General features: G+C 38.5%; 1 protein-coding gene across 2 annotated transcripts; it reads right to left on the reverse strand.

Annotated features, from left to right (window-relative positions):
* Nucleotides 1-2210: 2210 nt before the first annotated feature.
* Nucleotides 2211-24276, reverse strand: LOC306842694 (nuclear pore complex protein Nup93). Of its 2 annotated transcripts, none has more exons than XM_079373704.1 (22): nt 24144-24276; nt 23406-23602; nt 23179-23296; nt 13667-13729; nt 11662-11790; nt 9911-9985; nt 8982-9074; nt 8728-8867; nt 7548-7680; nt 7136-7293; nt 6753-6918; nt 6559-6652; nt 5337-5528; nt 5135-5261; nt 4571-4643; nt 4427-4471; nt 4071-4187; nt 3868-3986; nt 3111-3228; nt 2946-3029; nt 2584-2712; nt 2211-2439 (listed from the first exon to the last, which is right to left on the reverse strand). In XM_079373704.1, the coding sequence occupies exons 2-22, from the start codon at nt 23582-23584 to the stop codon at nt 2329-2331; spliced, it is 2463 nt and encodes an 820-aa protein (XP_079229830.1). In that variant the 5' UTR covers nt 23585-23602; nt 24144-24276; the 3' UTR covers nt 2211-2328. The 2 variants fall into 2 exon arrangements, with proteins under 2 accessions (XP_079229830.1, XP_079229829.1); XM_079373703.1 differs by having other exon boundaries at nt 3111-3255.
* Between the last annotated feature and the right edge of the window lie 913 nt (nt 24277-25189).

Here is a 25189-nt window from a genome sequence, read left to right on the forward strand (position 1 = left end):
TACTTATTTGACAAAAACAAGAGATTAAGCACTAATGTCAAATTCTGATAAATTCAGTCCAGGAGGAGTACAACATCCAAAAAAACAAAAGTTCCAGATTCAAATACAGGAAGATTCAGTCTTACTGAGTTTCACTAGAATGAAATTAAATTGAGTAAAATAAAATCAAATGAAATACGGTAGAGACCAGTCCTTGCACGTGTCCCAAAACGTGATCAAACCCGAACCACCTCGCACATGCGATCCACAAACGTCCTTAAAGACGATCCCTCGCCAATTTCCGAAGAATGGCGCACAACCCAGAGCACTAGTTTGCGTTAGTTGCTCTGCTCCCACTGAAATCAACACACATCTGTTACGTGCTGGAGAGCCGCAAAGCAAATGTCGCAAGCACAGTTTCTTAAAGGACCCGCCGCCAATTTATATTTAACGTAAAGTTTTATTAGTTTTCTCCACTTGGCTACATAAAATAGAAAGCAGTAACTTTAAATAGCAATAATATTTCACACACTTTAAAAATGAGAATCTTCATTTTAGTTGTAAAAAGTTTTATTTCAAAGGACCACTGTATTTTTAGTGAGGATAATACATTACTGGACATACAGCTTGTACACAGAGGTAAGTTCTGTGAAGGGGATGGATGATTTGTTAGGTAGAGCTCCTTTGTTGGCAGTGGTGTGGTGCCACCCTGGTGTTGTGAAATAGCCGGGTTATCGCGGACGTGTGACATCGGCCTGATTCACAACACCAGCTGCAGCACACACACCAGTCCAGGAGGTGTGAAGATGAATCTTTTTCCTCCAGATCTTCTTCTCCAGGCTCCAAAGCAAACTGAGTTCCTATTTGACACGTATGATGTACTGATGCTGGAAGACTTGATAAAAAAATTATGTAAGGACCAGATTTGTCTTTGAAGAAGAGCTTTTGTTCAAAGGGTGAAATAAAGTTGAAACAGCCTGATTGTTGTGCATCCAGTTCCTTGAATTTGGGACAGTGCACTCTAATATTAATGCAGCAGCTCCAGATGCTAACGGTTAAAAATGCAAAGCAGAGCTTAGAGGGAGCTGGAGCAGACACTGCAGCCGGCCGTGACAAAGCCAACACGTCCATCTGTGTGCTCTACGGGCATTTCCTCCATAACCCACCATCTGCCGAGAGAATCAATGTCACACAGACACATTCCTGCTCTCGTAACTCTCTGAAACACTCCCTGTACGGCCACTTGTTTGTATAATAGGTTTGTGTTACACAATATACATTTTAATGAATAAAGTATGAGCCAACCAAAACGGAGGCAAAAATATACAGGCTTCCCATGTTTTGATCAATTAATCTCCATGACCTTTGTCATTTTTAACTCAGACTGATTTGTGAATGAATTGATCTTGTGAAGCAATTTGAATGATTTAATATAAAAGGCTTTAGTTAATTACGTTTAGTTAACATACACTGAAGATGAACAATGAAGAATACTTCCAAAGCATTTATTAATCTTTAATGTTAATTTCATTATTAAAATCAAAAGTTGTCTGTTAATATCATAAAATGGACCTGAACTAATAACCAAGAGTTGTATTTTTATTAACTAATGTTAGCAGATGAATAAATACTGTAACAAATGTATTGCTCAGTGTTAGTTAATGCATCAGCTAATGGGGACAAATTGTAAAGTGCTTCCCTTAAAAGAAACACTTGCTTACAAATCACTAGTTTGTGTTTTACACTACACAAGCTCGATCAACAACATGTAGCCAATACAATATTTCAGAACGACTCATAACTAGTAAAATGTATAGTCACTAAAGAAAGTTCTGACTTTTATTACATTTCAATGCTTTTTCTGGCCATAGAAAGTTTTTCTGTGAGAACCCTGTATATACAGTACACAGATTGTTGGCCGCAACCAAATCCACCAAAGTGGCTGATCTTACCGTAAACAACATAAGTATACTATTGTCATGAGATGTGCACATTGATTGTTTGCACTGGATTTTTCATATTGGATTGATATTAGATTTCATGAGTGATAAGCTGTACTTGTGTATTTGATTAGTGTCATATAGCTTTTATATGAGACTATGGCTCTTAAAATGAAATTGATATGCAACTGAAATAAAATAAAACAGAAAATGCAAGACAAAACAATGTCACATCAAATGAAAAAACTGAAAAGAAGAGCTTTGATATAAGAAATTAAATTGAAACAAAACTGAACTTCATTTTTTTTATTTCAAATAATGGAAAAAAAAATACAAATATAAGTTGACAAAAGTAATGATGGAATGAGGACAATGAAAGAGAGCTGCTGGAGAAGAGTGAAGGTGGGTTTCAGTTCATTAGGACCTCCATCTGAACCAGTCTGGCATTGGTATCTCCTGCCATCCGATACGGAATCATTCCCGCAAATGTGATCAGAGCCCGGGCTTGACTGCGTAGCAGCTGCAGAGAAAGTAGACAAATGCAACCACCGGTGGCCACACACTTGAGAAGAGCTAATCACAATTAACATGTATCATCACAGTGTGTGTTCAATGTTCAGCTTTATAGCTGAATAAGTATTTTAACTTATAAAATATGTTTTACCATGTCTCTGTCCTCTAGGGTACGCTGAGGTCTTCCTGGCGTCCCTGCTGCAGCCCCCTTTAGACGCTTGTACTGTGTGAACAGGATATTCATTGTGGCCAACAGAACCTCTGACAAATTGTACCTTATCTGTGAAAAGATTAGAACACAATGGAGAGAATGTGATGTTAATAAATGTCTCAATTTTGGTCATTAAAAAAAATAATAGTTTTTCCAAATTATGCAGACTAGTTTTTAGCTAACTCAACCAAAAAGCAAAGATTTAAAAAGACGTATTAATTTGGTGTCACCTGAAACGGCACAACAGCTTGCTGAAATAATAGCAAGTAGGTGATTTATGCTAATGCTTTCAGATTTCTTACCTCATCGCTGAAGTTTCTGAATGCTGCAACCCGCTCCTCCACACTGTCCTGACTTAAGGGAACCAGCTTTAGCCTCTCAATCACCTGACACAGAATGGCACAAAAATAAAGGTTAATGCCTGGCAGAATGTGCCGAAGCTCAACAGGGGTCTTCAGGTGACTTACATCGTAGGCTCTGTCTATGTGGCCAGCGTGGTACTCATCAAAGAACGTCATGAGGTCCAGGAGCAGGTAGAAGGTGCTATCCACAGACTTCTCCCCAGCTATACCATTAGTACGGTACCTGTGTTCAAGAAATACAAGAAACCATCTGGTGTTCATTGAAACTACAATCTAGACCAAAAAAGCATGATGGAGGTTCATTATGGAAGCCTGTTTCTGCCTCAAAATTAAGTACTTGTAAGATAAATAAAAAAATAATAAATAAAGCTGCATTAGCGATAATGTCACAATTGCAAAAAACAGTCATTTTGCAAGAAATAAAATCACAATTGGAAAATAGAAATCACTATTATGAGAAACAAAGTTTCAATTCAGATGCAATTAGGAGACAAAGTAGTAATGCAAAATATATAGTCGTAATTGACAAATTGCAACTGAGAAATAAAAACATGATATGTGAAATTACAATTGGTAGATATAGTTTCAATTGTCAGTTGCAACTGCAAGAAGTAAAACTGCAACAGTTACAATTACAAGAGGTCAAGTCATAATTGAGAGCTATACAGCATATTAAGTCACATTTGGGAGATATAAAGGCACAATTTGGGGAATATAAAATCACACTGTGAAATATAAAGTTGCAATAATGAGATGAAGTTCTGTAGTGAGATATAAAGTTGGGATTATGATAAATAATTTTTGTACTTTAGGCAGAAAGGGGCTTTTATAGTTTATAGAGGTCTGTGTACAAAATGCTCACCGTTCAGCAATAGCCACTGCCATGTTTTTGAGTCGCTCTTTGTTGGACTGGGGCTCGCTGACTTGAGCGATAACTGGACTCAACAATTTGTTCATCAGCTCCAGAACCTTATCAGCATTCTGTTGCAGGAAACAAAAGATGGCACTTTAGGCACAATCAACATGAGACTAATCAACCCAACGGCACGTCACAATTTATCTTACCTTGGCTAACTCGTACAGTTTGACGGCCTCCTCAAACAACCCCTTGTTCTCGGCCTCCGAGGCCACCTTGGTAATGATGGCCCGCGTGTCTCCGGCAAACTTGTCAATCACGCCGGCCTGAAGGGATTCAAACATTGCTTAGAGCTGAGGAAGACTGAATGCACAATGGTGTTGTCAAATTGCTTTGAGAGCATGAAAGGCCAGAGTGTGCTGCAAAGGCCTTTGAGACAATAGCACATTCTACACAACCCTGCAAGGCTGAGCGAACAAAATAACGAACGAGCGAGTTACCGTGGAAGAACAGTGGCATGTTCACTGTTTGCAAGGTGATATTACAACAAAAGTCTCTAACATACCTTTCTGCTTCCATCTTTTTCGAGTCTTCCAAGAAGCATATCGAACTACAGGAAGAGAGTTAGTTATTGACCGATATTATGTAATAATAATAGCAATTAGTATGCAGAAACGCTTCCTCCAATGAGTTCGCACACACTTCTTACCTCCCGACTCTCGATGACTAGCTCGCTGACACAGCGCATGAACATGTTTTCTCCTTGACTGTCCTTCTCATTCCTGTGGCCAATCAGAGAACAGTGATTGAGTTTTCACTCAGTGAAGTACAGCAATTATGCCATTTGTAGCACGAAAGCACTTGGGCCTGCATAGGAACGTGTTTGCTTTGTGATACGTGTGCAAACCCCCGAGATAAAAGACCTTTAGAAGATCAACCGTTTCTTTTTTGTAACGGTGCCTGTGAGGTCTCTTAAAACAATGGGTCGAGTTAGCATCGAATTAAGTGTGCATGGAACAGGTTTAATTATTCATGGATCATTCGTGGAAGGTTCTGAGTTATTCATGACACATTAATCTCTTCTCAGAGAGGGATTTCACTCAGTATTTTCAGAGAAAAAGACATGACTTACAGTTGAGCCACTGATCAAACAGGAAACAAGCTGATTTTAGAACAAGTCTGGTGTGTTGAAGTATAGATTGGCTCGACAGCTCTTTTAGTATGTTACCCTAAATGACCCAATAGCATCAGCTGGGGTAAGGACGACCATTACCGGAGAAAGTAGAAGTACTGCAGGGCCTCTCGTGGGTCTGTGGACTCAAACTTGCGGGTGTAGAGCATAAGCAGCCTGATGAAGTTGAGCCTTCGCACCATTGGAGGATCTCCAGCCTCTTGACTCACTGAGAAAAGACCAGAAACTTCTTTAGAACAGAAAGGAGATACAATTGAGTTATCACTTATTGATCAGAACTTACAGAGTTGTGCGCTCTGGCCCGATGATTTGAGCAGCAGTTTGAGTTCGTACAGCACCAGAGCTACGTGAACGGCATGGCTGCGCAGACGCTCCACTCGGAAAAGGAACGCTATGGCCGCCTCAAACTGTGCAGTCAGGAAAAGCACCTGGAAGTACAGGAATGGCTGGTGGCTGGCCGAGAAATGGGACTCACCTGCAGAAAACAATTTAAATAACGCCACACTCCTTTATGAGCATTTGGGATAATCCAAAACCATTTACAGAACATTATAAACCACATATTGGGAATGTGCACATGCAAATGCAGCCAGTAAGGATTTGTAACTTAAGGAATTTGAATGCTTCTTTAAGCGAGTAATAGGTTCCACATAAATCTTCCTCAGCTGTGAAGTGCTTAAATAGGCTGTTTCATTTCCATTTGCATGAGTTGAAATAATCCCCTCTCATTTAAATTGCCGTTAAAACTGATGTCTTAAAGCGGCATTGAAAAGACCTGCTGCGACTTTGCATGGAGCGCAGCTGGGAGTGAAGGAGTCTTATCAGCAATAGAGGGAGTCTTTAATGTGGTGTACTGCAGGAGCACCAGCGAGATAAGACTGACTCATCAGGCAGGTGGAAGAAACTAAGCGGATGCCTTTTTAAAACTGGGCGAGGAGAAGTTTAAGCCATGAGAAAACAGCACAATGACATACACTTTTATCTGGATTAGGCACACTGGCAGAGACTGAATAGGGGGGTTGCATACTGACTAACATCCTAGTCTTTCAAATGCCCATTTAAATCTCTTCCTTTAGGACTGGAGTTAATCTAAAGATAAGTGGGCTGATTTCTTGGCTGTATGGAATAATTTGATCTGCGTTTCACTCATTAAAAGACACCACTTGTTTTAAAGAGCTGAGATTAAGATATACTGCCTGAATTTTGTAACTGTAATATTATTTAATAATAGTGTAGTCAACTTAATCCAGTTTAACAGAAGCTGCTAGGATTCCCTTGTGACAGTAATTTATTTTCCAAAATATTCACAATGTGTTTTCTCTGAATCTGATTGAAACCAGCTGAAACCAATCCGTCACAGAACAGCTCACAATCTTATTTTGTTATAACCCAGTTTTGACTCGGCATATGTGATAAATGTTGGAATTTTGAATAAATGTAAATGTTTCAATTAAATAAAAGTACATAGTAAATCATATATTATATATGGTGACTGTAAGTCTCACCATAGTCCTCCAGTAGCTGTTTCTGAAGTTGGGCTAGAGTCATTCTGTCCTGAGGGGAACTGCTGCCATCCTCATCAAAACACACTTGATTCAGCTGGACATGGACACAGAACATGGCTCAAAAACATTAGTAAAATATATTAACTGTAACAATTAGGTATACAATTAGGTCTTTATCTGTCACTATATCTGACCTTGAGCCACAGGTAGTCCTCCGTCTTATCGGCCACCTCTCCATGATTGTCGCCGATGTCGCATTTGCCGATGAGGCAGTAGACCGCGCGCTTGTAGGGGTCAGCGCTGTTCCTCAGCACACGTCGGTAATGAAGTCGTAGTTTATTCTCTGTGGCAGGAGACAAACTGAGAAGAACAGTGCAGTTGAATAAATATACACTGAATCCTAAAACAGATTTACTGAATTATTCAGGTTTAAGATTCAAACTTATGCATGAGAGATGAAAAGGGAGCAAGCTGGGTCAAACGCAAAAGAGAGAGACAAGTAGTTACCAAACACAGAGGAGAAATAGTCCTCTTAGGATATGATCTAGTTTTGGGATGAGTGTATATGCGTTCTCACCGTCGGTCGGGGCTGTTCATGTATTCCTGAAACCAAATCTTAAAGTCGCCCAGCTGATGCTGTGCCCTGTTCACCACCTGCATAGCGGCAGACAGGTCTCCGCAACGCAGGCAGAAATAGATCAGAGCCCACACTGGATGTCCCTCCACCTCGCCGTCCTGTTACACACATACACACGTAGCAGGGTTTATCCTTGGGTCACACTGCGTCCATTTATCCCCTTTTTACTTTCAAGTCTGAAATAAGCAGCTTATTGGCCCATGCAGGGAGAATCCACTGCTGTTATCTAAACTACGGCAAGCCACACTCTGCGCAGTTCACTCAAGAGTATCTGCAGTGAAGGTATCTAGTCTGTATGATGTAGTGCTGCCTGTGCTGTGCAGTGTGGTGTGGACACGTTCTGCTGCAGTACCTGCATGCCTGGCAGCGGGGTCGGCAGCTTGATGTTTAGAAAGCTGCATACGAGCTGATAAGTGCCAGGTACTCCACCCAGTTGAGCCTGGTGCAGATTCCCAAATACAGTGACCATAGTGTAATTTTTATAGCTGTAGAAGAGAGACACAAGCAGTCCGTTTTTGTAGTGGATAAAAGTACATACTGGCTTCAATAAACCAATGAATTTTCTTTCTGACCAATGAATTTAAATGCTTTTCCCATTATCCTGTTAGAACTAAATGTTTTAATAAATATTATTTTTGATTCAGACTGACTCACTAATGAGTCATTCAGACTGATTTGTGAAGCTGTTTGACAGACTGACTGAAATAAATTGACTAAAAAAAATGGCTAGTTCATAAACCTGAACTCACTGTGTCCTGTAAACCAGATTTAATCAATATAAGAGCAAAATCTAACCCATTACATATTTCGGAAGCGAGCACAGAATCAATATTCACAAATTTGAAATCAACTTTATTTTATTTTATTATTTTTCATGATATTTCCAGGTTTTCCAACACCATGGGAACCCTAAATATACACTACCATTCAAAAATGTGGGGTCAGTAAGATTTTTTGGCAAGAAATTAGTACTTTTATTTAGCAAGGATGCATTAGATAGTCCAAGTTACAAAAGATTTTTATTTCAAACAGAAGGTTGTTCTTTTGAACTTTCTATTAAAAATATCAGTTTTTGCAAACATTAAGCAGCACAACTCTTTTCAACATTAATAATAATTATAAAATTGATAATATTAAGAAATGTTTATTGAGCAACAAATGATCATTTTTAGAATAATTTCTAAAAAAATTATGTGACACTAAAAAAACGTTGTAATGGCTGCTGATAATCCTGCTTTGCCATTTCAGCAATTATTATTTTAAAATACATTCAAATTGTTATTAAACTGTATTTTAAAATTATTTAAAACAAATACATGCAGCTTTGGTTAGCAGAAGAGACTTCTTTCAAAAACATTTTTAAAAATCTTTCCGAGCTTTTCAATGGTAGTGTAACTTCAGAATTGTACAACAAATTTCCACAATAAACTGGAAGTCTCTAAACAAACAATAAATTGCTTAAAATCACTTAAAACTAATTTATGTCAAAGTTATCTCTCTAAACAAAGAGCAAGCTGAAATTTCTCTCTCACCTGTTCTCCAGGAACTGCAGGGCTTGTCTGACGAAGGCCATCTGCATGTCCACAGACACTCGGCACTTCAGCGTGTCCTTTGCTGGCACCAACAGAACGTCTGTCATCTGCTTCACCATGAGCCACATGTCTGACACGTTCTGCAAACACAAGCATAGACAACTTTACAGAATCTCTATTAAAGCAATCTCTCCCCTCTATTTCTGAGACAGAAAGCACAGACACACAGTGAAGCCAGGCCGAATGTGACATACCTTATCATCCAGGCTTTCAGCTACTGAGGCACAGAGATCTCCCAGGTTGGGTTGAAGATGCCCATTTACGATCTTCTCATTGAAGATATAGATCTAAACGAAAGAGGAAAAATGCTATGAGAATGAAGGTCAAAGACTGATTTCTGCCTAAGGCCGAGCTCTCCATAGCTGAATATGCTATTATCTGGAGGTGAAGTGTAGGATGATGAAAAACAAAACAAACAGGATGAAAATGTTTAGAAGGTCTTCGAAAAAGAGCACAAAGATCAGGAAGATGACTCCACAGGCGATGTGGCGACACATGACTCGAAAAAAAGGACAAAGGCAATAAAAGAGAGATCTGACAAAAAAAAGAGAACAAAGGAGGATAGAGTGAGAGACGGCCCTCCCCTTTATGGATAGATTGGGAGCTTACCCATCATGCTTCGTTCCAGCCAATCAATCTTTTTGATCAATCGAGCTAGGCTTGCAAAACACAATACATTTATTCTTGTCTAGTTAAGAGAAAAGCTAAGCTTAACTAACTGGAAAGGTATTCTGATTAACTATGAGCCATTCTTTTTTTTTTTTTTAAGATGTCTTATAACTAGGATTGCATGATTTATTAATATCCAGTTTGATGGTGTCCAATTTCTATGTGATGATTCAAAAATACTTTCTACTGCAAATTATAGCATTTTGATGATTGACTTCATGCATGTATAATTGTGTACTAAAGCTCTAATTGCTTTTTTAATTATTACATTTATTTCATATTATTATATTTATTAAAATTATCCATTAATAAAATATATTAAAGGTATATTTTTATACTTTATTATACACACACACAAATGAATGAATGTACAGAATGTTTTATAAAAATATTTATAGAATTATTTTTCCTTTATGTGTGTGCTTATAGTGTATACGTATGGCTTTCTACAAACCTGTCGGCTGTAGGCAACGTCCACACTATCCAGTGCACTGCGTCCTGGAACTCTGACCTCACTCACGAAACTGGGCTGCAGGGCACATAGCAACAGTCGTTAGGGCACAAACAAGGACGTCTACACAACACGACCATATTAATATTCTCTACGTGTGTAGGTGCACCTGTAAAAGCGTGGGCTTGACAAGTGCACAAGCTGCGGAGAGTTGTTTTAATCTAAATGCAGCGACCAATGTAGCGTGAAGCTATTGTGAAGAACATAACTCACACTTGAGAGCACACAGCTCAGTGTTGTGAATACACAGAGGAAGAGAGACAGACAGAAAAACCTTAAATTGTATATGTGGATATGAATTTATCTCTTCTAAAGAAAAAATGTCACATGTACTGAGAAAGATTTGACATAGATAAAGCATACGGTGCTTTAATTGAAGTAATATTCAACACACGCTCTCTCTCCCAGACACGCACGCAACACACACACACACACACTCCACAGTAGCAAATTCCATGAACAACCTGGCAAGAAAGCCACTGAGGCGTTGTAGTTTGTGTGACTATGTAGTGGGGAGGGGGCGACCCAGGCTGGTGGTACAAGGAAGAGTGAGCTCCTGGCATAGGAAGTGAACAGCAGGTCACACATGGAAAATTTAACTGCTGTTTAATAATTAAAGCAGCAGGACAGCAGTCAAAAATCTCCTAGAGCACACAAACATACGTGCATTTGTGTCCAAATTTGCACAAACACTACATTGTTCTTGAAACCTTTATAGGAAAATAAAAGGAAAGACAAAAGCATATTCTAAGGTTTCGCCTTCTCAAAAAGACCATCATTGTTTGCCGTAGACAGAGGACATAAAAGTGAGACATGCGGTTTTTTTTTTTTTGGTATATATTATTTAAAAGAGGAGTGCTTGTCATCTTCAATGTTTGATGTTTTCTACATCCTTCCCTCTTACTCACCTTTCCGTTTTGCGACAGCAGAGATGTGAGCAATGCTGCCAAAAGAGCCTTTATTTTATGAATAATACCCACTAAAAGCAGCCAATGTCATATGACAGAATTTTTTTTTTACTTTTATATGATGTGAGCATATGAAAATAACAATAGATTTAAATCTAAAAATATATAATATAAATTTTTTAAAAAGTATAAAAGTAAATGCGTATTAAAATGCTCACAGCATACAAGAGAGTATGTCACGTAATATGTATTAAATATAAAATTGAATCTAATATTTTATACACACATATAGCTTCTATATATATTTTATAGCCTAAATCTCTGTATATACACAAACATAAAACTAAATCTACATATATATGTGTGTGTGTAGATAATGTAATTTAGTTAATATCAATATCTTTTTTATTAATCCTTTTGGTGATGCTTGTAATGCATAAATTAAAGCCCACTGGACGTTATCTTTACATCTTTACATTTTTTTTTATAATTACTAAAAAGCAATCAGGTCTAAATGTCTTATTCTGAAAAGAACTACAAAAAAAGCTTTTGCCAGATAAGATTTCACTGACAAACAGATCCAGGACAAACGTAGCCACAGGCTGGGTGTATCACGCCAACAGATCTGAACAAGCTCCTTAGATGCTAAATGAGAACATTTGTAATTCACGGATACGCCACATGTGAAGTGAAGTGAGTGTGTGCCATTACATATCGTACAAGGGAGTTATTTCACATCTATCCTGCATGTGTATTGTGTTTCATGTGGCGTGTTGTTCCTCAGACCTCCACTTCCTGGCTGAAGTCCAGTGCATCCTCTCCAGCTCCCAGCAGGGTGTGCAAAACTCTCTGCTTCACCTGCTCCCACTGCACCAACATAGAGTCTCTGTGGTACTCCTCCGCCAGCAGAAATGTCTGCAAGAAAGACAGAACGAGTGAAAGAGAGGGGACAAGGTACAAATCACACATTAAAAAAAATTTGATAAATGAGAGTAAAATGAGTCGAAACTACAAAGCCTTCAGCAAATATATAGGTTACCCAACATGTGACGCATTAAAAATAGCTAGCGGAGTAAGAAGGGAGCAGCCTGGAACTGGGAAGCATGCTGTGCACAATAAGTGCTAACGGGCACCACTATCTTCACCCCTCCCCCAATCCCACCTCCGAGGGACAAGGAACAAGAGCTGGGCCTGGGGACTCAAACTGGGTCTGGCCCGCTAAAGCCTGGATGTGTGGAGGCCTCGCTAATGGAACTGTGCTGCTATCTGGGTCTGTCTTCACGCCTACCACCGATTTAGCCCATACCCTGATTGAATCTGAAGACCTTTCGTCTATTTTACTCTGTCCCGGCGGATCAACGTGTGATAATTGCAAGCGTTCTAATTAAAAAGGCTTCTGAACTCTGGAGGAAGAGATTTTGGAATCGAGCGTAATGATGGAGGATGTGAGATATTATCAGTACGACGTACTGAAGTTAATGTCAATCAGGTAAAATTTCAAGAGGAGAAAATGCTCAGGAGGGTTTTGTTTTTACATTTACATTTAGTCATTTAGCGGTTGCTTTTATCCAAAGCGACTTACAAAGGAGGAGAATGGAACAAAATCAAAAGGGGAAAAGAAAATCTTTAGGGGGAAAACAATAGCGCATGTATGGCTTTATAAGCACTTCAGGATCTAACTACTCCAGATGATTTTGCTGGGTCAAAAAAGCCATTAATCATCCAGCAATTTACATCATTCTCACTTGGGGTCCAAAATAAAGCTCAAAATGCCCAAATGCAAGTAAAAATTGGCTTTGGAGAGTAGAGTGAATAATTTACTCGCCAATTGGACGGTAATTTTATTAGAAACTGCAGTTGCACATGGTTTGTCAAATTTTAAGAACGATTGTTTGACACATGCTGATGTAAGTGACGTGCAAGATTCAAATAAAAATGGTTGGCTAAATTAAACTCTAGGATGTTAAGCCTAGTTTTTGCCCATCTCTTCATGTGGCGTCAGATATAAGTGGAATATTCCTCAAAACACCGCAAAAATAAAAATGAGGAAATAAATCATGATGAGTTGTCACTTTTTTCTGACATGTACCATTATAAATGGAGACTGGCTTTTTGTCACACCTATGACAACTAAATAATTGCAGTGTTATAACATAGTTACAAATCTGTATAATACAAAATAGTCAGTTAATTTAAAAAATTCAGATTTAAAGGAAAATAAGTTGATTTTGGGCCCGCCTGTGAGGGACATCAATTTTACTGCAGTGCTTGAGGACCCAAAACGTTCACTTTTCACTTGTCACATACAGGCCATCTGTGTTGTGAGGGTAACACCTCTTCTTTGGTGAGCAAATTATCCTCTGTCCATCTCTTTGCTGACATTCCTCCTCCTGAGAGGTTTGATGACTAGACTGAGAAGATAGATAGATGGGATATTGACCTGGCAGAGAGCAGCTCTATGCTGAGAGATGGATAATAACAGGTGAAAGGGCCTGTTTTTACCTCACTGACAGTGGCTGAGGAGACAACAAGGGGAAAAGGGGATTTGACCTAAAACCGCAAGAGCTACAACCTCTGGCAACTATCGGAAGAAAACTGTTTTAAAGGAGCTGTTTTAAAGGAGTTGTGTAGATTTGAAATGTCTGGGCAATGCGGGATGTAGTTGTGCTGAAGTTTAACGTTGTTAAAAATCCCATTCCTTTTCTCTACACTGGACAAAGAGACATAGTTTGATCGACTGAGCAAATAAATGTTTGTAAAAGGATATATAGAGGTAAAGGAAGATGCTCACCCTGCGGCGTGATTCCTCGATGGCTGACAGCAGTGCATTGTCTCTCTCATTCTTCAGAAAGCCCTGGAACAAGAGACACGGCATGGAGGTTAAACGTACTGCAACCTACTTTCCCCTTTTCTGCATGAAGAGCACACGCCCTCTCTCCCTTTCGCTCTCCTTCCCTCCATACTTCCTCCATGACGCAAACGCCACAGGCCAGAGATGGAGAATTGCCATCATTATCGAAATCGCTGCTAAAAAGGCGCTTAGAATCGACCCTGTGCGAGATCGCTCGCCCAAAATGGCCGCTCTCGACTGGTCAGAGCTGGATCAGCAAAGCTTTGGTTCACTACGTTTTCGAGTGTACTAAAAGTACTGCGCATTTAAGAAACCCCACATTCATGCGAACACATGAACGACGTTCCCACACAAAGAAGTCAATGGACGGGTATGGAAAATGTGGTTCAAACTGCTTGGTTTCCTCCCATCTCCCACTCTCAGACTACTCTCTAGGACACTGACAGTTAAAATCAGACTAAACCCTGCCTAGAATGTTACCAACTGGATATCATAAAGCACACAGCTGCTTATATCTAATTATGGGCCATCATCATCTAAAACGTCATCTTTGTTCGATCACAGATGGAAAACGCACACATCAGTAGCCTCCAAGGATACACAAGCTACATTTTCTGACTTGATGTACAGCTGGGTAACGAACATTCACACACACCCGCATTCATTTTGATTAAACAGAGAACAGAAAGATCCAGCAGCTGATCCTGAGGACAGAGAAGTCACTGGAATGACGTGCAACACACACACATTGACTGGGGGGTTGGGATAGGGAGTGGTACTGATGGAAGGGGAAGCTGGTTCTGTTGGGTTTGGAGGATCATCAGACCGCTGAAAAGCCAATTTTCGAAGGATGGAGAGAAATGTCACCTCTGAACTGGAACCTGCAACCATTGGCTTTTATTATTACAACAAGCATGGAGTCAAAAAAGCATCAGGCACATTTTCCAGGTTTGATTTTTCTGAATACGGTCGTGTCATGAAAAGTGCACCACATAGTCCTAAAATAATGAACACTGATTTGAGATGTTTCCTTTAATTCATCAATAAATTTGCTTGATTTTAGAAATTTAAGCACCGCTCACACCCATTTTTTTATCCAAGTCCTCAGGATCGAGTTGAAGCCTGTCCTCCCTTCCCCCCCGATGACTCTTTTCCTCCACCCTCTGAGATTGCACGACCCCCATCACCCCATCCACACTCTGACTGACAGCTGTAAATGAGGATTGATTTATTCTGATTTGGGAACGCAACATCTAAATGACGCATCCGAACGAAAGAGCTGAGCTGATGGATATGGAGATGGAAAGTGGGTGGGTGCGGGGAAGTTTAAGGTGTGGGAGCAGCCAACATTTCATACTTAGCAGCGCTATTTCTTGCTCAGTCACCGTGCCTTCAACCGCTAGCTACAGAACAGCACCCCCTTCAGGCATTCAGGCTCTGCATCAAGTACCCATGAGCCACTAGCTGACAAAAGGAACACATTTTACATGGATGCATTTGGGTCATGCCTTATCCAAGAACATGCTTACTACATACTGTGAAGCGTGTCATCACATATGGCATTTTTTGACATTATTAGTCACATCAAATTAAAAAAAAAAACTTCAATAAGAGATCAGATGTGCAATTCATGCCAAACTACATGTATGTCTTTTCTGATGCACATTTTAAATCATCTGACCACAGCTAAATAAATGCGTGACTAAAGGCTGCCAATAAAGCAGCTAGACAAAATACAGATCACATAGGTTGAAAGGGAAGGTTACCGTATGCCATACAATTAAGCTCTGTGTATTTCTGGAAGATTCAAGGCACAGAAAATATTGAGCGAGTTTGATTTGGATAAAAACGGTGCATCACGACAAGCAGAAGACGCCATTATTATATGAAGCACATACATGTTCTTTAAAGACACTGTAATGAATGCTACATATAGAATTCATACATGTTCATGGTGCACACACCTTCTTGTGGATGTATATACATTTTGAAATCAAGTATAATGCATTTTTAACAACACATAGCAGGAAATATGACATGGATTGACATCGAATGCTCGCTGTATCGAATGCAAGCTGTATAAAAGATATGCATACATGCACTAACTGAACCCACAGCATTTGATTTGAACTCAAACACCCCTCTTTAGATCTATATATCCATCTCTTTTTCCTTTCTTTCACTTCTGAACAATGAGAAGGAGTGAAGGAACCCCACCCTAACCCCACCACTTCCTGTGTGACAGACAAGTCTTCATCCTCCTCCTCGCCATCTTCATCATCCCTTCGGAGAAAGCGACAGTCTCGTCTTTTGGGCCAAACGGACTGACCGAGACGTACGTACTATAGAAAGCCTGTCGAATGCATGTGCGTGTAGGTGATACTCACTTATGCTCTGGTTTAACCTGCTGGGAAAGTGCTGCTGAGAGGTGAAAGTGTCTAGAAGCAGAGTGCCAGTCCCCTGCCCATGCCTTCTCCATCTTCCTCGTCCTGCAGAAGTGGGCCAGTGCATTTTTAGGGAGTTTCTGACCTCCTTCACCAGAGGCCCACACTGTCTCTGCCACATGCACTCTTCTTTACCTCAAGGCGGCCCAGTGGTCTGAACCTAGATATGAGCCACGAGCAGGGTTACTGTGGGCTGCTTTATTGTCGGAGGCGGAGCGTACCAAGTCGGCCCAGAGACACGGGGGGAATCTGAGAAGTCATTATTAAACCTGAGCCATGTGCTTGTTCACCATCAGTCGTCCACCCCTCCTCATCATCTCTCCTCTAGCATCCCTGCCAGCCTCCTCTTTTACTCTCACTCATTTCTTCCTTTTTTTAAACATCTCTGCATCCTTCCTTTTTCCTCTTCTGCTGGCGCAATGCAATTATGGTAATGGACCCCCCCCCCCCCCCCCCCCACACACACACACACACACACACACTCTCCTGATGGCTTTCGACATCCTGTCCAGAAACTGGGCTAATAATCCTCTTAAGAGTCATGTTTAGTTAATGAGCAGAGTGCACTGACCAGAGATCAGACTCCACATGTAGAGCCATTTACACTTATCCTGCACCTACCATTGTGTGTGCTTAGATAACACACTCTGGTGCGAAGGCATGGTGCGGGAAAGATGGAAGTAAGCGGAAGTGAGAGTTAAAGAAAAAGATGAGATGCATCGCCCGATTCCGCGCCATTTTGCTTGGGTAGTGAATCTCCTTCTTGCAGTCCATCATTTAAAGCGTTCACCTTTTCATTTACATGACATAAGCTCCTAAGGAATTCCTGCCTTTGTTTGTCTTACTGTTGTGATTTTAAAATTAAAATTTTTATTTAGCTTTTAGAAAGGAAACATGTGGGTTGCAGAAGGCTGCAAGCTTTCCCACACACGCAAATGCAGAAGGCGAGAGAAAGGCAGGAGACTACGCCTCATCAGCAGCGTGCATTTCCTTTGTCTTCAGGCAGGCAGGCAGCTCGGCAGCCTTATGGAGCACGCACAATATACAATTTACACACACTCTGCTGCCAGCTAGCAGAGTCGATGCACATCTGGTTGTCTTGGCGCAATTGTAATGGTGCAATTCTGAGCACGGCACCTGCAGCATCTTTGTTTTATTCAGCAGCGGGTTTAATGCGATTCTGAACATCTTTTCAATAGGTGATTTAGAAGGCGGAGATACAAAACGAGAATGAAGATGATAAATGGAAGAGCAGTTACACAAGTTCAACAAAAGGGAGATATTAAATCTCACAGCCCTTAGAGTCAATCAGAGTTGTTCTGAAAATGCTAAAGAGATTTTTAGCCACACACACACATTCAGACAGGGAGGGAGGTGAGGAAAGTGCCAGGCAGTAAGTGCACTTCCAGTAAGAGCCGAGCCGCACTCTGGCAGGCCCACCACAAAAATATGTCTGACAAAAAAGACGATGGAGAGGAGGGGGAGGGATAGAGACAGTGAGAAAGAGAAGGAGAGAAGAGATAAGCACAGAAAAAGATGGGTGGGGTAGACGGCTTCGAACCTTCAAGAAGCGAAAACCAAGTGGATCATTACACAACTTGTCAACTGCCAATTCACTATCCGCATTGATAACGTTCAAACAAATGAAAATACATCTATCTTTTTATGGTAAGACGTAATTGAGGACATCATCCCGTTGCTACCAACAAGACACATTCTGTTAAACATTGCCTGTACATTTCAATGGGTGTGGCTGTGATTAAAACGTTAAACCCAGAAACGTTAAACTTCTTTAAAATATAATATAATATAAAATATAAAAAAAAAAAAAAAAAAAAAAAAAAAAAAAAAAAAACAACTGATGTGGTGGGCAACACTTTGACACAGTTCCCAGATTGAGTCCCAACTTGTGGTCCTTTCTGATCCTGATTCTCTCCCACATTGCTTCCTGTCTGCTCTGTACTGTATTATCCAAATAAAGCCAAAATGAAAAAAAAAATTATAATCTTTTTGTTTTTATCATACAGGCTACAGAAATGTTCTTGTCTTTGACAGCACTGAAAACACAGATTTGGATAATCACCAGATGAGATCAATGTTTCCCATCCTTATATACCCCACAGCCCTTCAGTAAGACATAAAATGGCCCTTCAGTAAGACTCATAGTACTACTTCATCGACACAAATCCACAAAAGTGCTCCTTTTAACCCCTTAACTGTCACTGTCACCGTCCTGTATACGGGACACCTAACTTTACTTCAATATATAACCATTAAATCTTAATCTAATCATGACAAACTATATATCACTGGAAAGGTTCAAGACTCCTAAATATATTTTATATATTTAGGAGGATATTTTACCACTGTTTGTTGTTAAAAAATTATGTAGGAGCAGTAATAGATTAATTTATGACAAGAGTGCACCTCAAAACATATACATCATAATAGGAGTTCTGACCTTTGACAAAAATTTACATTTACATTTATTCATTTAGCTGACGCTTTTATCCAAAGCGACTTACAATTGCTATATATGTCAGAGGTCGCACGCCTCTGGAGCAACTAGGGGGTTAAGTGTCTTGCTCAGGGACACATTGGTGTCTCACAGTGGATTCAAACCCGGGTCTCTCACACCAAAGGCATGTGTCTTATCCACTGCACCATCACCACCTATGGTGTATATAGAAAAATTCTATTCGTTTCCTTTTTTTCCTATCACATGTTTTAGTAATCATCATATATTATATATCATTTGAAAGCTTAAAATCTCAAAATTCATCCTGTGAAAACCGTTTTGAAATCGGATATTGCGTCACCATAGAAATGGTACTTTAAAATCTTTTAGCGGGCTCCTCCCCCTTAGTGGGAGGTGTCATACTCCAAATATATTTCGGTCTTATAGAATCAAAAAATTTTATAATCTTGACAAAATAGATATCATCGGAAAGGTCGGAGTCTCAAGATTCCATATTTTGTGATAGGAGTAAGATTGAGAGAGAAATTGATACATTTGTGACAGAAAAGGGCATAAAAATCTTCAATGGGGTTTGAATGGCACCCAGTGGCTGTTTGTGGTCTAATGCCTAAACAAAATTGCATAGTAACCTCAATTTTTTTTATATCAACTTGAAATTTGGAACATGACTTATTTAGACATATGGCTTTAATTTTATGCCAAATTTGGATTAAAACATTTTCTAAAATATTTATTTTATATAATATATATTAATAGTAAGGGACATGTTATTTTCAGTAAATTTAAACTTTTATAACTTTGTTTTGCTTTAATTTTTTTAAATTATTTCACTTCTGCATTAATCTGCTGATTGTCTTCTTTTAAAGGAGACCACCCTTAGGTCTGTATTCAAAAGCATTCATGAATTATAACTGAATTTAACTTTAAATAGTGCACTTTCATGTCTGTTTTCAAAAAGGGGGGGTGACAGTTAAGAGGTTAACTCATTATTCTGGACATCATTTAGAATTATCATTAATATTGTTAAAATGGCATTTACTACAATGACTCACTTTAAAACTTAAAACAATCGATACTGTGCCTAAAAAACTCATTAAATGGTTTCCTTTCAAACTAAAGCATGCTGAGAAATAAAGAATATCATATTTTATAGCCAAGAAAAGTACAGAGCCCTTCTGCAAAAAGCTGTCCAGAGTCTTTTTATTTAAGACAGATTAACTGATGAATATTTGACAGTCCCCCACCCCCCCCAAAATTGTCATTCTTTTATTGAATTAAAGTGAAATTAATATCTTCCCCAATACTGTTTAAACTGTACCAAAAGTTGACCGCACATAACAAATGGCTTAAATGTAAATATAAAAATCACTTGCAACATTTTTTGTTGATCAAAATAGTCCCATAGAAATCATTAAAGACCATGTTTGTCATGATCTTATGACATCTGATGATGGATGAGGCTACAGACCACAATAAAAGGCATGACATGAGCAGTTAAGCTAAAAGACTTTAGTTTATAACATTCAAGTGATATAATACTTCCTGTGATTTTGTGTAAATACATTTAGGTCACTACTTTACAGCATTAAAATGTATACACGGAAATTATAAACATTTGTCACTTAGGCAGTAAAATATAATTTGAGCATGGTACAATTGGCTCACAATGCTGTGAGGTGCAAACATGGACAAAAAGCCACAAGATGACTCCAGCTTTAATTTCAAGTGGTTTGTTGACTTCATTGCTGATTCCTGGCTCTAGTGAGCTCACTATAATTCACTAAACCTGTGGTACCATAATGCAGTCACCATAAACACCACCTTTCTGTCCCTCTCTGAACCCAAATGTTTTTTGGTGCTTTGTGTATCATAACAGTTGCAATAAGGCATTAGAAATGCATGAATTCATATATCTGAATCTAAAAATCCTCTGGTATCCACAGGGGGGCACAGTAACCACTGTTATTGCTAAGGTTTCACAAAGGCATGAACATCATTCAGTTCAAATTTTATTTTTAATTTTCATATCTGGTTCTTTTCAATTACAATGGCAGCTGTCAGCAAAAACACTAAACTCTTAAGCTGTAATGATCTTGACTGTATAATTTAAAATTAAAAAAATTACATAATGCTTCCCCTGATTCACGTTTTGCCACATCACGTCTCTTGGCCTTCAGGCTTGTATTATTCTTACAGAAGCACTTAGAACTGAATTCAATAGTAACCCTTAGCAGTCACACCTTATCAGACTTACATACTATAATCCAATTCAGTGCATGCACTATATAATTTCTAAAAGCTGTGCACTCAGCCTGCCTTCACAAATGCCCAAATCAAAACAACAGGAAATACAAATGTATGGTACACACAAGAAAAGTTGCACTAAGAAGCAATGATAATATACAAAAACATAAATAGCAGAAAAACCTGTTGCCATTAAGATAAATGCATAGAAAGGGATTGAGAGCCATTAGACCCACCCTGTGTCTTAAACTCTTAAGCATAGTGCTAATTATAAATGGGCTGAGCGTGGAGATTGTTTAAATGTTTATTTGGCTTCTACTGAGGCTGTAATGCAGGATGTCTCATCAAATTATTAAGAAGACACTGCAGAGTACATCACTAACAGGGAAAATTATTAATAAAAGCTAAAGGTTTGGGGTCAGTATTTATTTACTTATTTTCTTTAAAGAAATTAATACTTTAATTGTGCAAAGATGCATTAATTAAATTACAGCAACACATTTATAATGTTAAAAGAAAATTCTATTTCCAATAAATGCTGTTCTTTTCAACTTTCTATTAATCGAATGATACTGAAAAAGTATCAAGATTTTGGTGAACATGAGACTTCTTTAAAAAAACACAAGTAAATATTACCAAACCCAAGCCAAACGTTTGAACAGTAGTGCATGTTTCTGCAATGATATAATATAATATAAATATATATTTACTGCAATTTACTTGTATACCATTAGCATCAAATCTGTAAATGTAAATTAAAAATGTTGCAAATGAAGATCTAAATAATGAAGATTAAGTATTAGGATTTACTTTTCAAAAATAGTTTCTTTTGCATGTACTTTGCAAATAATTTCCAATTGAACAGACTTAGGGCACATATTATATTAATTTCAGACTGAAGTTTAAAAATACATTTCAAAGCACTTCACAAAAACAAAATTGCAGAGAATATAGCAAAGAAATGAGTCAACTTATTTAAAAAATATTTGATGGATTAGATGAGCACATTTGTATTAGAATGGTGGCATAATGCTCCAATTTACTCTCTGTATACATGTAAAGGGAGGACAATAATAAACAGCGACTCTCAAAATATAAAAATAAAAGATGTAACTTGCTTTTCTATTTAAGAAACTCAAGAAACACAACACAATATTCAAGTAAATGTGCTTTGCAAGGCATTTTCGTGAAACGGCTTGTTTCTGTTTATTTCAGATTCAATTATCTACGGGTGGATTTTTACCAGAGGAAGATCAGTTCCGAGTTATGCCAAACGATTAAAATTAAACCACAAGAATTCCAAATATACACTACCAGTCAAGAGTTTTTGAACAGTAAAATTTGTAATGTTTTTAAAGAATTCACTTCTGCTCACCAAGCCTGACTTATTTGATCCACTTATTGTGAAGCAACTCAGAATATTAGAATGATTTCTGAAGGATTATGTGACTGGAGGAATGATGATAAAAACGCAGCTTTGAACTCACAGGACTAAACAATAATTTTACAGTTTTTGCTGTACTTTGGATCAAATAAATTCAGGCTTGGTGAGCAGAAGAAACATCTTAACAAAACATTAAATCTTAATCATCAAAAACTTTGGTACTGTAGTACCATTCAAAGTTTTGGGGCCAGTAAAATTGTTCTATTATTATCCAGCAAGGATTACATTTATCTAAAGTGACCTTTAAGACTTCACATTGTTACAAAAGATTTCCATTTGAAATAAATGCTGGGTAAGACAGGTTTCTATTCATCAAAGAAGAAAACTGAAAATAATAATAAATGCTACCTGAGCACCAAATTAGCATATTAGAATGATTTCTGAAAGATTTTGTGACACTGAAGACTGGAGTAATGGCTGCTGAAAATTCAGCTTTGCCTTGATATGAATAAATTACATTTAATCAATAAATAAAATAGAAAAAATTTTTATAGTGTAGTATTTCACAATATTGTTCTAAATGTAATACATTTAATAATATAGTGTTATATAATGTCATATAATTTGATCCAAAACAAATAAAACCTTGTTAAGCATGATTATTATAATATAACCCCAAACAATAGAACTTACTGTATATACTTTTTGATGGTGGTGTACATTCAGATAATCAGAGCCTTTTGATATCAACAGATACTACAGTTCAAACAATTACTGCAGTGGCTAAATATATGACATTAAACAGCTGCATCTCAATGCATGCAGTGGTGAGATATAAAGTATGAAATTATCAAATTCAACTAGGAATAAAAACACCCACCCAAGTAAAACATGCACTAACCTGAATATCAGTGTCCTTGACTGGCTCAAGAGGCTCAAATGTAGTGGCAGCACTGAGACTCTCAAGACGCTGAGAGATATGGAAGATGTCAAGACCCCGAGAGCCCAAGAGGATGGAGCTGAAGTTTTAAAAAATGACAGTACATAAATAATACGCTGACCCAAATGACTTCAAATAAATTTAAGTGTCATGCCAATTTACATAGAGACGCCAAACTGAAAACTCACGCTTTTACGTCAGCTGTGTCTTGAGAGGTTCTGGTGAGAGTGCGAGAACGTAGTCGCTCTCCTGCCTGTTGGATCTCCTGTAGGTTTCGCTCGACATGGGGCAGCTCCGACACGGCCTCAGTCTCTGCTGCAAGCTGTTCTGCCTGCTGAAGGAGTTCCCCGAAGCCCTCAGTATCCATGTGCAGCTCCTGTTCCACCTGACAGCAACACAAGAGCATGTCTACGTTACATGGTGATATGCTATGTGCTATTTGTAATGAGTAAGGTAGTTACCATAGTAACCCTAACACAGCAAATTATCACTTACTACAGCTCTTTTCATTACAATAAAACTGAAAGAAACTCTGAAAGCTTATTACATATATACCCCTACAGTTTGAAGGACATTCCATATTCAATTATTATTACTGTAATATTATTATTACATTAGTAACTGTGTGATTTTCAATGGCATTACATATCAATGTTAACTTTAGGAAGTCAGACATGATTAACTACAACTAATATAATTTATTTTTAGCACTCTATTTTTATTAAATGCAACATATAAAAACACATAATTAGTACTACATTGAATGAATGATAGCTTGTGAATTGAAACTACTGTCACTTGATAGCAAGCTAACTTGACATGAGGTGCTGTCGGCAAACGCGTCCCAGACAAACACCTCTCAAATGAGACTTCAATTAACTAGCTATTAACTAGGTAATTCATTATATGCATATGTAACAACCCACCTCCCAGAATGTGAATCCTTAGAGCGGCTATAATAGGGTAATTTCCACTTTAGCCGCTATGCTAAACACAACTCCCTCGTGAACTCCCGGGTTCCATTGAGCGCGCGCTGATTGGTTCAAACTGTTTTTTCCCAGAAGCACGCGCAACTCGACAGAACTTTATTCAGACGTTTCTGTTTACAATAATTTATATAAGTGAGATAAGGTCACATACAATTTCTGTCCAAGTTGGCATCTGCTTCATTTAACAAACAAATCAATTGTCAAAATAAGGACGTCATCAGCAAACCGAGTTGTTTCCCCCCTCTGGTCTAAAGTATTTAATTGACTAGTATATTTTCTTTCTAAGTGCAAGCTCCATAATTTGTTGAAATTCATTGGTCACACCTAGGCATTGAAAGAGTTTATTCTCTTTTAATAGGCCTTTAGCGGTTGATAAAATACATTATTTTAACCATAATTATATGGTCATTATTCTTTGCATTTTTTCCCCCAGCTATCTGCAAGCCATCAATTGAACACGGTTTAATTTTTCCCCATCTATCACAGTGGTGAAATTTTTCATATTAAAACAACTGGTCATTATGAAATCACCAAGGATTCAAGATGGTCCTCGCTGCAGAACACAAGGTCCAGGGGGCGAGGTTGGATCCAGATCAAACTCCTTCCACCTTACATGTACCTAAACCTACCCGTCCCCACCCCCTCATCCCTAAATTCACCCATTTCCATCCCTAAACCTATGTCTCCACAGATGTGAATCCAACCCTGCCCCCTGGATCTTTGTTCTGCAGTGAGGGGCTACTGAGAGATTCACTCAAAACAAAGAGAGTCACTTTTTTAGCCATCATGCCACCAGCGTCTAGAGATCAGGTACAAGCACCCCATTTCCATCCAGATGAAGTTTAGCGCTGCAGTTATTGAACGAGTACGATGATGCTTCCTACTTATGGCACTTTATCTTGTGTATTCATTTCAGATTTTAACATCCTTTTAATGCAGCCTTGACTTCAAATTCAAGAAGGGGGAAGTCGTGGCCTAATGGT

The sequence above is a fragment of the Barbus barbus genome, assembly GCF_936440315.1.
Source record: "Barbus barbus genome assembly, chromosome: 23".
NCBI lineage: Eukaryota > Metazoa > Chordata > Actinopteri > Cypriniformes > Cyprinidae > Barbus > Barbus barbus.

Excerpts from the sequence above, each read along its gene's own strand:
- LOC306842694 (XM_079373703.1), bottom strand. The coding sequence starts at position 23,584 with ATGGATACTGAGGGCTTCGGGGAACTCCTTCAGCAGGCAGAACAGCTT. Across the intron at positions 7,294-7,547 it reads CCCCGCTGCCAGGCATGCAG|GACGGCGAGGTGGAGGGACA; the intron begins GTACTGCAGCAG and ends TGTGTGTAACAG. Across the intron at positions 3,256-3,867 it reads GCAGTGGCTATTGCTGAACG|ATGGTTTCTTGTATTTCTTG; the intron begins GTGAGCATTTTG and ends AATGAACACCAG.